Source organism: Antrostomus carolinensis, unplaced genomic scaffold, assembly GCF_000700745.2.
Source record: "Antrostomus carolinensis isolate BGI_N321 unplaced genomic scaffold, ASM70074v2 scaffold17762, whole genome shotgun sequence".
Lineage (NCBI taxonomy): Eukaryota > Metazoa > Chordata > Aves > Caprimulgiformes > Caprimulgidae > Antrostomus > Antrostomus carolinensis.
The window spans coordinates 112,476-125,433 of NW_010300375.1; the positions used below are offsets into that span (position 1 = coordinate 112,476).

Genomic DNA, 12,958 nt, shown 5'->3' on the forward strand with positions numbered 1-12,958 from the left:
AAAGCATGAAACTCCCACACCTCCTAAAATCAGCTTGTCCACGGTGCACACAGTATGTGTCCTGCCAGCCTGGGTTCATGACAACTTTTACATGGAGGGCAGAAGATCGATTTGCTGTACAGTTCTCCGAAGTCTCAGCTCAGCGTATATCAGTTGAACACTAAGTTCATTTCTGGTCTTGTTAAGACTTGTTATTCATCACAGAGAATAAAATAAACTAGGTGGCAGGCAATTAGTGTGCATTGTGTGAACCTAATGGTCCTGTTTGTGGTGAGCAATGAGACACAAACCCATAATCAAGGCATAATTTATCTTGGGAAAATTTTATCTTGGGACTGAACAGAGATAGAAACAGGAGTTTTAAGCCAATGAGAGAGTTACAGCTTTCCAAACATACCCCGTGCACAGTGCCTGCTCTTGAAGCTCAGAATCATGGTGATTAAAATAATGATGTGGAAAACGTCAGTTTCTGTGCCACAGTCCTTCATAATTTATCAGATATTCATTACTGCTTGATTCCATCCCATACTTAGTGTATTCCGTTTGAAAGTGAAAGCCTACTTACAATGTTTTAGGGGACTATGAAAAATATTATAGGACCATAGTATCTCTTGGCCTGTAAAATCAGACATCTCGTTACTGGGAACTCGGCTGTGTGGAGTTCAAGGGGAGAGGTATAAACCTCTAACTAGTACTTTAAGTAAAATTCCCTTTAAAATACTGTGCTTCTAAAACCAGCTTGTACTGTCAGCTGTACAGCATGGGAAAGTATGTCCCCCAGATGGAAACTGGACATAAAGGGCAGATCCTTTAACTAGATGTGTGCAGCCCCCTGCCCTGCCCTTTGGTACCTGTGGTGCACAGCCCTGAGCCATCTCAGCACCTTGCCTTGGTCTGAGCCCCAGCCCTGGGCTGTGCAAAGCGTGGGTGGGTTCCCTGGGTGCTTTGCCTTTGTGTTGCTGAGGGCCTGCTCTGCAGCAGGATTTTCTCCTTGGTTTTGTGCTGTTGTTTTCATGGACCTGCACACCCTGGCAGTGGTGTTGTGACAGGCTCTCATGGAAACCAGTGCCACCAGCATGAGAAGTGTCCCTTCCTCCCCCTCTCCTGCCCTTTGGTTTTTACTTTTGGCTTACACGAGGGAACCCCATAACACGCCTGCACAAAGCTTAACAACCAGCCAACAATTGTGTTACATTTTTTCCCCAAAAGCAACGTTTGCTTTTCTGTTTTACTCTAATAAACCTTTGTGAGTATGAACGGATCTCCACATCTTTTGTGCAACCTGGTTGTTAAGGAATATCATGTGGTTGGAGTGTGGGACTGTAACTTTCTGATTTCTTTTCCCAGGGATGAGAGACTAAAGAGGGAGAAATAGTTGTGGATTGAGGATTAATTTTTATTTTTTGAGGATGATATAAACTTTATTTGAGGAGTTCTTCAGTGAGAAATATTGAATGCAGTGGAAAGAGCTTCCTTATAGGGTTTTCTTTGTCCAGGAGGGTGTAGATTTGTTTCATATGTTGTGGCTTTATTATTTCCAGGTCTCTTGAGCTCTGGTAGGTGTGACATGGCCACACTCAGTGAAGGCTGGCAGAGGAGATAATAAGATCTGGTCAGGAAATGTTGTTTCTCAGTTTATTTCCATACATATTCAGTCAGTCTTGTCAGGAGAGCACGCACTGACAGCTCCTCGAGGCAGTCGATGCTTGAGTCTGATATCTGGGCTATGCTGTCTGGTTTGATTAGCTGGTGTGCTAGGTGAAATACCTCTGAAATATCAGCAATTCTGCCGTGTTGATTGCAGAGTAGTGGAAGGCTCATTTTGTCTCATATTCTGCAGTGTCATAGTCCAGTAGGAGAAATTTGTATGATGACAGATGGATTTAGGATGGTAGGTTTTTATCCTACTGGCCATGTAGCTTTTTGCTTTCAGTCCTCCTGTAGTTTGTCTGCCAACCACAGTGATTTATTTAGAAGGGATTGGGGACTGGAAGTTTCCAGTACAGGTATCAGTGGTAGTAGGCATCAGGCATCAGGGTTTGGGGGCATTTTGGCATTATATTGGAACCATTTATTCTCATCAAATGAGATGAAATCCAGAAAAAAAAATCTCTGAAGCAAATGAGCTACAATTATTTGTTATGCTTTCAGGAAAGCAGGTTCTGACCATGCCCATGCGGACAAGGGCAGCTCATATCCATGTGTGTGGAAAGAGGGGATCCTGTCTGTGTGCACATGGGCCTCTGGAGACCACTTGAGAGAATCCCATGGTTTCTGTGTAAAAAACTTAGTTCATCTACACTGTTTGTTTGGAGATTAAGGATAAAGACCTGAAGGACTATGAGGGGTTTCAGTACTAGGCTGGCCAAAACATCTGTATGTCCCTCCAAGGAGTGACTTCACATGTCTGCTTGCCAAATGGAGCCAAGGGTTCTCCTGTTCTTCACTCCGAATTGAGTCCCTCAAATCTTTTTGTGTTTGACACTGACTATTTTTGCTCTGAGAGCAAGGGAACAGGACCTCATGGGACAAGCCAGGTGGGCACTTCCTCCAAAAGCAAATACACAGCCTGTGGTACTGCAATCCACCAGGTTACCTTCTTAAGAATTGCTGGAAGTGGTTTGTTAGTGGTCAGCTTCATAAATGCGTGGTAGATTTCATGCTGGGCTAGTAAAATGTCTTCCAGTTGGCCTAAGAACACCAGGTACTACATTTTCAAGCTATCTGTTTAGAGATGCTTATTTTCAGTAGTGTACCAAGTGTACAAGTGTCAATGGCAACAGCTTGTAAATTTGTATTATCTCGTGGGTTATGGGTGAACCATTGAGCAGTGAAATATGAAAGCCACTAGAAAAAAGAAAGGTCCATTAAATATTTACACTAGATTGTGAATCAGCTGCTTTACTGTTAAGTTAGTGAATAAATAAAAAACAATCTCACTGTTACGACAGTTAGAAAAGGGTTTACCAGAAATCACTTCCCACATCAGGCAGGAAGGGAGTGCAAGGAGACAGCATCTCATGGACAGACCGTAGTAAAGGACCTGATGTGACTTGTCCTAAAGTTGGCAAAAGCCTCTTCCTTGCCCTTAGCAGTAACTGGGTAGGTCTCTACTGCAGGGTCCATCTCTCAAATGTATCGTACATTTTCATGACCCAGGAGATGATGGGTCACATTTTTTTCTAGGCATAGCCTGTGTTCAAGCTTGGTCCTTTATTGACTGTTCCCACATGGAGGAAAAGGAGAGCTGCTATAGCCTGTTACATCACTCTTAATGTAAAGAAAAACCCTTATATCAATCAAAAGTGGACAACTGGACCAAAAAACCAAGCGTAGCATTCACAATTGTCTCCCAGTTTGTGGACGCATTATGATCTTAGGTTGTGTTGCCATCAGCCACATGTAAAGACATGTGTGCATCATTCTTGTCATGAAATGTGATTTGTATGTCTTGAAAGCCCTTATTTGGTGTAAGGATCTTAGATACTTACAGAGGTGATGGTAGCAGCAATGTGGTCTTCAATTTCAGATTGGCACCGAATGGGACGCCAAGGAAAGGCTTTTCCGGAATTTTGGAGGACTCCTGGGGCCAACGGACGAGCCAATTGGCATGCAGAAATGGGGAAAAGGCCCCAACGTCACCGTCACTGTCATTTGGGTGGATCCTGTTAATGTAATTGCAGCAACATATGATATTCTCATTGAATCCAGTGCTGAATTTACTCACTACAAACCACCTTTGAATTTGCCCCTGCGACCCGGTGTCTGGACGATAAAAATTCTGCACCACTGGGTACAGGTAGCTGAAACCAAATTCCTTGTCACTCCTCTCACCTTCTCTAATCGGCAGCCTATCAAACAAGGTAAGTCTTGTTATTTGGTATGGGAATAATACAGTTACCATGTCTGTATTCACTATAAATGCTGCTGTTAAAAATGAAATAGTACTGTATTGGAAAAGGAGAAAAGAAAGAAATTTTATAGATACTAAATCAGAAGAAATTGTGGCACTAAGACAAGCAGAAGTGTCTGTATCCAGTCTGTAAAACACAGCCACTTTGAACAAAAAGCTATTTATATCTTTAAAATATGCACAGTTCAGAATCCAGAGAACTTCAGACTCTCAATAATCTTACAGCTATCGTAAAAGCCATCATTTAGAAACAGAAAGAAAAGTGGACCTTCTCTGCTGCTTTTCATTCACATTTGCTAATAAAGAGTTACAGATGTTTTAACTGTTATCTTGACAAAGTCTGCATGTTTAACGATGAAAGCGTTCATACGCAAAATGCTGAATTAGACAAAATTACCCTAGGCCAGAGCTCACCTGACATACTGTCAGGTCCAGGCATTCACTCTTGCCTGATACCTGCCAAAACCTGCTCAGAACATGCTAAGCAGCCCTGTTACAGAAATATCTCTGGATATGGTGATCCCAGTAAGTACACTATCAGACTCGCATGGACATTTTTGGGGAAGAAACCATTTTCTTCTCTGCCACAACAACCCTGAGCCATCCAAATACAGAGGTCATTCTGGGGCTGCCCGTGTCTCCAGGCTCCCAGCAGCAGTTTGCACCAGCACAGGCACTGTTCGAGTGCTCAGCTCTTCAGCCAGTGCCGAGGACACTGGGCTGGGAGAAGAGAGAACGTTTCGTAGCCACACCTGTTTTCTTATTCAGTAAGATCAAAACAAGTTTGTTGCTATGAATATCTTTACCATTCTTCTTAACATGCTCGAGTGCTTCCATCTGCCCAGTATTAATATTCATAACTTCAGACATCTTAAAGTTGCTAGATATATGAATGATCCTATTAAGTTTTCAGAAGTTCTTCTTCCTGACAAGGCAGCAAATAAACTGAGTCAGGCATTTACCTTCCAGCAGAACGTGCTGCTTCTGTAATGCAAACACCACCAGACAACTGCTGAGAGCTAATGCAGCCCTTATCTTGCTCAACAGGAGCTTGATTCTACACATTTCTCAGCAGAAGAGCCAACTTACTGATTTCTTCTTCTAACATTTGGTGGCATCGCTTCTTAAGCAGAAACTAAACCACCAACAACCTGCTGCTGTTATTAGCTAATAGGCAATGATAAATTGTGAAGAAACGCCATGTGTAGAAGGAATCAATTTTTAAAGTTTGAGGCAACCGCAGCTGTTACTGACTCATCCCCTGGAAATTAATGAATTCCATGTTCTTTGCTAATTTAACAGTTAAGGCATAAATTGGATGGAAAATGTGGCATGTAGCTAGCAACCTTGCTGCTTTTCCCTAAAATGTGAGTCCTGTGAACAGTGAAGTGTGTCTCAGACTTCAACCATGAGCCCACACTTTATGGTGTAAAGACAAAACTCCCTTTTGTCCAAACTCTGAATCTGGAACAATTCCTCTGAAATGATGGAGTTACTCCATGTTGCCAATTCATACACTGGGAGAAGCTCTGGCTCATGTTTTTTGTTGAAGAGCCCTGTTCATTCATATGGTAACTATAATCTACTATAGGGATGAAATATAAAGGTTGGGAACAATATTATCTAGGAAGAAAGCCTCAGGAGTGATTTGCTACTGATGATGTGATGTATAATCTCCAGATGTCTGAGGCATGAAGGTAAAGAGGAAAATTAATTACAGGGCAGATAGTGATGCTCCACTGTAGTTAGAAGTGTATTTAAAATGCAAATTCCTGTTTGGGTTTTTTAAGGCTTTCTGTCTCAGTGACACTATTGTGCTCTGTGCAGGCAATTGTCACTTAGCTTTGATTTCCAGCTTTTGTCAGTTTGTCACCACTTTATTATTTAAATATATATTTTTTCTGACAAATAAAGACATTGTGAGAGTATGACAGAAGAATTAGAACTTCTAAAAGAGCCATTTCTGTTACTGTTGTAAACAATGCAAAAGCTGCCAAAAATCTTCTAAAATGAAGAGATAGTATCATTGTCTTGTCTTAACATTGAAAATAAAACATGCATCAGACTTAGCCAGGAGCTGTCAGCAGAAGAGGGGAATATGTTTTATTAGGGATTTCTTTACATTTTTGTTCTTCCAACCATGTTCCAACCCCTCGACCCCCTAAATAAAAAAAAAAAAAAAAAAACAAACACAAGTTAAAAAAAGCTGCAGCTCTTTTCAGTAAGATTACCCTGGAAAGTAATTTGCTATTCCAGAAGCTTTTTGAATGACTGATACATTTCATACCACTTTGCATGTCATTTGCTTGATAATGATTTGGTCCCCTCTGTCTCTCATACTCCAGATGTAGAAACTGGAGTAGTTACATACATAAAAACCTGTTCATGGTCGTGTGTGTAATTTATCTGTGTCATTCTAAAAAGTGTTTGCACAAATCTGGCTGCAGTGCAGGAGCCTCTAAAATCTTGTACCTTGAGAGCATGAACACAACAACTATCACTGTATTTCCTAAATCATTACTTATCTACACATCACTTCAGCACGGAGCACAACAAGGCAAAGTTGCTTTTGGTTTCTTAGCCACTTGTTCCTCTTTTGACTAATCAAAGCGAAACATGTTCATTCCTGTATCGTGACTCTCAAAATTCATTATTACAGTTCAAAATAAAAAAAAATAATCATGGGACAGCTACCAGCGAAGATGCTTTGTTTAGCAGTTTATAAAAACAGCATATGCAGCTAGTTTATTCATTTTCTGTTCCAATTTATTTATTAATTTTGGCCTAGAGTCTGCGAATGCAAGTAAAACCATAAAGGGGAATCAAGAGCAGGTTTTTTCTTTGATATCGTGTCCAGATGTGCACAACTGACAATGTAAACTGTCTTAAAAACACTGATTCATTGACCTTTTCAAAACCTGGATCAGTAAGAGTTAGAGATCAGTTCTTACATGGATTTGCTGAGTCTGCTGGGAGGTTTGAGGTGTTTCCACTGTAAATGAGGCTCCCAAAGCCATTTCAGTGGAAAGTCTATAATCTGATGTTATTTATTCTTTCTTGCTCCTCTTCCCTCTCCAGTCTGTGTCACTGATCAGCTCTGTCTTCAGCAGATCCTCTGGCTTGAGAGTGCCTTCAAGTGTTTGCCTGGCTGGAGAAAGGAAAAAAGAAAAGAAAATTAAAATTAAGTGACTTTGTGAGATAAATCATTTGGAGAAATCAGGCTGACTTGCTCCACCAATGTCTCCTTCCCCCTACATCCTGCACAGCTAGATTCCATTTTATTTTTCTTCTAAATGGCAATTTTGAGTTTCTCACCATATGGCTGAGTGTGTTAAAGCCAAGTACTCAGTGCTTACTGTAAGGACACAGGCGGGCTGCCAAGGACCAGCAGGACACCCCAGGATTAAATTGTGCCTAGAGAGAGGGAATGGAACAGGTGGAGGAGACAAAACAGGGAGAGAGAAGATCAGTAGAAAATCACTAGCAGTGATAACAGACAGGAATGGGGATTTCTTGCTGTCTTCTTTAGGCAGCCTGAATTTAAGTGCAGTTTGGAGGCTCGAGGCCAGATGTCTGTGTCCCCTGCACAGGGACTGGAGAGGCAGAGCTAAAAACAGGTATAATTTAGAGCATTTAGCCAGCAGTTTGCAGACTGTAATCCAAGCTACCAAGTGGATTTCAATTCCTAAGAAAACAGTGAATTCAGTAGAGATTGGCTCTGCATCCCAATCATCCCACTTTCCCACTCTTCCGTGCTCTACAAAGTCGGTGTGAAGCAGTCATGCCAAGTGTGATCACACATGTCTCCCAGGGGCACCGAGAAGGGACAGAGAAAAAGCCAAAGCAATTTCATTTTTAAATTTGAGTTTATATTCATGGCAAAGTTTCCACAGCGATCTCCCAGCTGGAGTGACAATAATGAGTTGCCATGCATTTAATGTATAGTCCCTGTTTCATTAAAGCTAAATAGGTTACTGTGAGCCAGCAGGCAGATTTCCTTCTGGGGCAGAAAAAACCCCAAACCTCAAGCTGATACCAAACACTGGGATGAAAATGAATAAATAAATTAATAATAAAACCCTTCTTCCTTTAAACAAGGAGAGCAGCGATGAAGAGCATCCTCCTTCTTTGCCTTAAGAGAGACCTTTCATGTTCAGCTTCTAGCTTGATCATGTGCTCCTGGACATGGGTCTTCTGATCTCTGCTGCTCCACAACAGGTCAGGGAGCCTTAAATGCCAGCTCCTGGTCCCTGTGCCCTTGAACTGCAGCTGCCTCTTCAAGGGTTTGACGGCATTAGTAGACACACTGTGATGCACATATGCATCTCAAAGTCCTTTTAACCTAATCCTTATTTATAGATCATCTTAATTAACTATATACTGGGAAACCTTTGTTTTGCTGTTGGTTGTTTGCAGATGCAATCAATTCTAATTGCATCTATAAGGATTATAAAGTGGGTGGCAACTTGTGTCAGAACTGCTGTGATTTCTTTAAATGAACCAGAGGTACCAGGACATGTTCTTCATAAATGCAGTAATAACAGCAGGCAAGTGCATGGCTGCAGAAGAGTAGACATGCCCTGGAATCATCATTCTGAGAAAAACCCTGAAGACAGGGATGTGCTTCAAAATTTAGTTCAGATCCAGTTGACAAGGAGTCGATTAGCTTCACAGTGAGCAAATGCAGCACTGTCTTGTTTGCTGCAAGAGAAAACAAACAAAATGTCAATAAAAAATTACCTCTTTGCCAGAGGCGTTCAACACAATTCCAGTAAAGAAATAAAGCTGTACATTCTGTGTTGCTTTAAAAAAACCCCACAGGTCTAGCACCTTAATGTGTACCAAGGTATCTACATTTTTCATTCCTTAGGCCACTCTGTCTAAACTCATTTGCTTTTTCTGTAAAATGAAGAACAAATCCACACAAAAATGCTGAAATCCCACCCTGTGCGGCTGACTACAGGCTGTCTATTTAGTCCAAAGAAGTTATACTAAGAAAGTCAGTTGAGAAATGAAGTGCTCGCCCAGAGTTGAAGAGCAAACAAAAATGGGAGGGCAAAAATAACTCATTTTTTTTAAAGCTATAATTTAGAGTCAATGGAATGTATTTTGCATTGATACATGTCCTCCTGAAGTCAAAGAGCTATTTGGATGTGTTTGCTGGTGCAAAAAAATCTGTCTTAATATCTGCAGTTCCACTAATTTTGAGTTGGTTACTCTAATCCTACAGATTTCAGTGTCTAAGCACACATCTCAGAGAGGCAAGACTCTGTTATTTTTTCATGAGCCAGGATGAAGTGTCAGTGCTTTAAAAGCATGCCCAATAGCTCCAACCTCCTTTTATACAGTATTTCAGGGCTTGGGATCCACACTGTCCCTCTCCTGTCCCAGCCCAGGAAGTTGTAAGAGAGAGTCATGATTCTCTCTCTTTCGTTTTTCCTTTAATGCAAAGAGGACTATCCCATGTCTGCCATAGTTTGGATGAGCAGCATCTTCCTTACTTCTCCTGTGAACTTTTTAAGAAAGGCTTGTAGGCTCCAGGAGAGGGTTCTGGATTGAATCCTCAGCATTTCCTATTGATTACTATCTGTAGCTCTGCACTCAGATTGCTGTTACCCAGCTCTTTTCTTTATAGGACACACAGACACATAACTTGGGGTGTTCCTTCTGCTGTGGGGCCAAGCAATCCCCTACCAGTACCGTGTCAGGGCTTCATCATGTGGCTCACATTGGAGAAGTACATTTTCACTGTGGGCAGCGGCAGCACTTAACACGCTGAAAAACATAGTGTTTTGTTCCCTTTAGTACTGTCCTCAGCAGACTTTTCTTTTCCTGTCTGCTGATGTTTGTGTGTGGCTTTTCAAAAAAGTTTCTCTTCAGTCCCATTAAACACTATTCCTAAAAAAAAACCTGTGGGCAGCGCAGGCGGTGCTGGAGCAGAGCACAGCAGTCACTTTGTGGTGCAGACCAGAACAGCGGCGTGACAGTGTGAGACACAGCACATCCAACACAATTACAGCAAGAGCCAAGTGGAGAAATTTAAATCTGTTGAAGATGCAGAGGTTATCACCCTTATTTTAGCAAAAGCAGCCCACTGATCTTAAACAACAAGGGTCACAGACTCAGAGAAAAATACGATCTTCTGCTGCATCACCAGCACTGGCTCCTACAGTTTCTGTAGATTTCATTCCTTCCAGTCCTGATAATCCACCAAGTCCTGAAGCTCAGGACAAGAGTGAGGCTGAGCCAGAGAGATGAGCAAGTTCTGTTTCATCCTGTTACTTGTCTGAAAAAAACATCTCTCCTGTTCCATGCACTAAACACATGCACAACAGGCTTTAATTCAACAAGCTCTCCGAATTGCCTGTTTCAATCAGATGATCCTGCTAGTAATGCCAACTCTTATTTGTTTTGGGATTTTTACTCACAATGTTCCTATTTAATTAATATGTTGACAAACAATCTTCCATATTTAATTGCTTCCAAAGGAGGAAATTTAATCATGTGTACTTGTTCTGTTTCTTAAACTGCAGTGCTCTGGCAGAGCATACTTCTGACACATGTGCATGGAATAAACTCATTTTAACTAGAGGTTATTGTGGATATCTGCCATTTAAAATAAAAAGAGGGGTTTAGATGAATGCAGGAACAGTTAAGTGATGTATAATGGTGATGGGGATGCACTGAACTAATTTAATTTGGGATCTGATATAAAAGACTCTACAAATCCAACAGTGAAGCTCCCATTAAATGTCCCTTTTCCCTCTAAATAAATGCACGGATTTATTGCCAGCGCCTGGATACTCTCCTCTGTATGGAAGAAAGGACTGAGTGTCAGGCTGCAGTGCAGGCAGCAAGGACATGTGGAAGGAATTGTAGCTGTGAATATGCAATTCCTGGCCCCTAAATGCTATCTGAGCGTGGTGGCTTTCCTAGCCTGGAGCACCCTGAATGGGCCCATTTTGTGTCCTAGACAGTGTGTATGTTGGCAGAGCTAAACATGTCCTCTCTGCTGCCGGAGCGAGGATGCTGGGGAAGTCAGCTGAGAACAGAAAGAAATGGTTGAAAATTTACTCCCAAGAGGCACTCAGTGAACATTTTGGAAGGTCCCATTCTGATTTTATGAGCAGCACCTTGGACCACTTTCAGACCTTAAGAAAGCAGCCAGCCTTAGGTGAGAGCAGTCTGACCCACAGTGTCCAGTTCAAAGTCCATGAAGGCATTATCACAGCCTGACAATTATTTTTGCTGCAACATTACAGATTTGGGGCAAAAAGTACTGCATTTTGCTGAGGTAGAAGAGTTACTGTAAGGAAAGCAACCATAACGCAAAGAAAAGTGTCATTAGGAAGTACTTGTGATCCATTAATCGGCATGAGTTTGAAATATAACTGTCATTAAATACTCTCCCAGCGAGACTGGAGCACTTCCAGGAATGTTGCTGGGGCTACATGTATTTCCTTATGGGTCCAGTCTGTCCAAAGCTGTGGTGGTGTCCTTCCAGTGCCAGGAATGGCACCACCTGGGTTTTGGAGGCAGACTGAGTTAACAAATGTTGTGAATTTTCCACAGCGTGGCAAGGTTCATCAGTTTAGAAAAAAAAAACAGGCTGAGATATTGGCTCTTCCTCCTAGAGAAATCAATGATAATCCACGAAGGTCTGCCAAGAGCTGGCAACCTTCTCACACCAAGCGTCCTTAAACTGTTTCCTAACTTCAAAGCCCAGCCTTCCCTGGGTGTGCACAGGAGTAACTTCAGCTGCACAGGGCTTATCAGCTCCCAGGCTGCTTCTGCAGTGAAAGAGGCAAAATTAGTTTCTCCTGAATACAAACTGTGTTTCTCCCAAGAAGGAGCTGCATGCTGATCAGGCTCCAGGTACAGGCAGGAGCTCCTGGCTGGGATGCCCTTGAGGCTGGGCCTGCATTTCTGTTGTGCTGTGCCGAACAGCTCTGGATCACGCCTGTGTGTCCTGCAGCTCTGGGGACACTGGTTGTATGTGATAATAAGGCTGCTGCTGCTTGCAGAGGCAGCATCACCATGAGTGGGGCTCATGCCAGTGAGGAGCTGAAGAGCTGCACACATCCAGTCGTGCTGGGGAAATGGACTGTAGTGCACCAGAGACGTTGGCCTTTTTGTTTGCTGTACCCTTAGATACTGAAGGTTTGCATTTGTTTAGGGTTTGTTTGGGGTTTTTTTTAATGCACTAACTTTTGGGTTTATTTCTGCATTTCCAGAGGAAGCCATGAAGTATCACAGTGGGCCTCCAAAGAACGCGTACATGGAGCAGAGCTTCCAGGGCTTGAACCCCGTCCTGAATATCCCCATCAGTGCCGCCCGCATGGACCAGGCCAAGAGGAATGCAGGGCTCGTGGGCGCCCGGCTGGAAGCCTGGGTGGACTCTCTGGTCAGCAGCGTCTGGTCAGCCGTGGACATCTGCAGCACCGGCCCCACCGCCTGCCCGGTCATGCAGGGATGTGCTCAGACAGCCTGGAGCTCCCTGAGCCCGGACCCCAAATCTGAGCTGGGCCCCGTCAAACCTGATGGTCGCTTGAGGTAGCATCCGGTGCGCTCTCCTCCGGCATAGGTTGTTAAAAGGGAATTTAACCTTGCTCGTATGTGAATCTCACACCAGATTTCAGAAACCTAAGGGAACATTATACTTTTTTTGTTACTTATTGCAATATAATTCATTTAAAAAAAAAAAAAAAAAAAAAGAGTTCTGACAAGGCCTTTGGCACTGACCTCTCCATCAGCTCTGTCAGGGGCAGCTTCAGTCATCCCACGGCCTCTGCTGTCCCGTGGGGACACCTGTACCACACGCTGCTGTACCCACCATCTCTTGAGGGTTTAAAAACAGTGTCAGCAGCAAGCCATGGAGAGGGCAGTGAAGGAGCAGCTGCTAAAAGTGTTTTTTAAAAATAAATTGTCTGTACCTCTGCTGTTTCATAGGCTTTCATTATTTTGCTAGCATTAATAAATCACAGCAAAATTCTCATCTACTTAGGCTTCCTGGGGAGGTTGGTTACTGCAGGCTAGAGCCTGTAT

At 42.7% G+C, this 12,958-nt stretch overlaps 1 protein-coding gene across 1 annotated transcript in view; it reads left to right on the forward strand.

Moving 5' to 3' along the window:
- The window catches only part of XYLT1 (xylosyltransferase 1), a 90,473-nt gene extending 78,003 nt beyond the window's left edge, over nucleotides 1-12,470 (forward strand). The window contains exons 10-11 of the mRNA XM_010163118.2: nucleotides 3,530-3,863; nucleotides 12,148-12,470. Of these exons, the coding sequence (XP_010161420.2) occupies nucleotides 3,530-3,863; nucleotides 12,148-12,470 (657 nt within the window). The remainder of the gene's footprint in view (nucleotides 1-3,529; nucleotides 3,864-12,147) is intronic.
- Nucleotides 12,471-12,958: the final 488 nt, after the last annotated feature.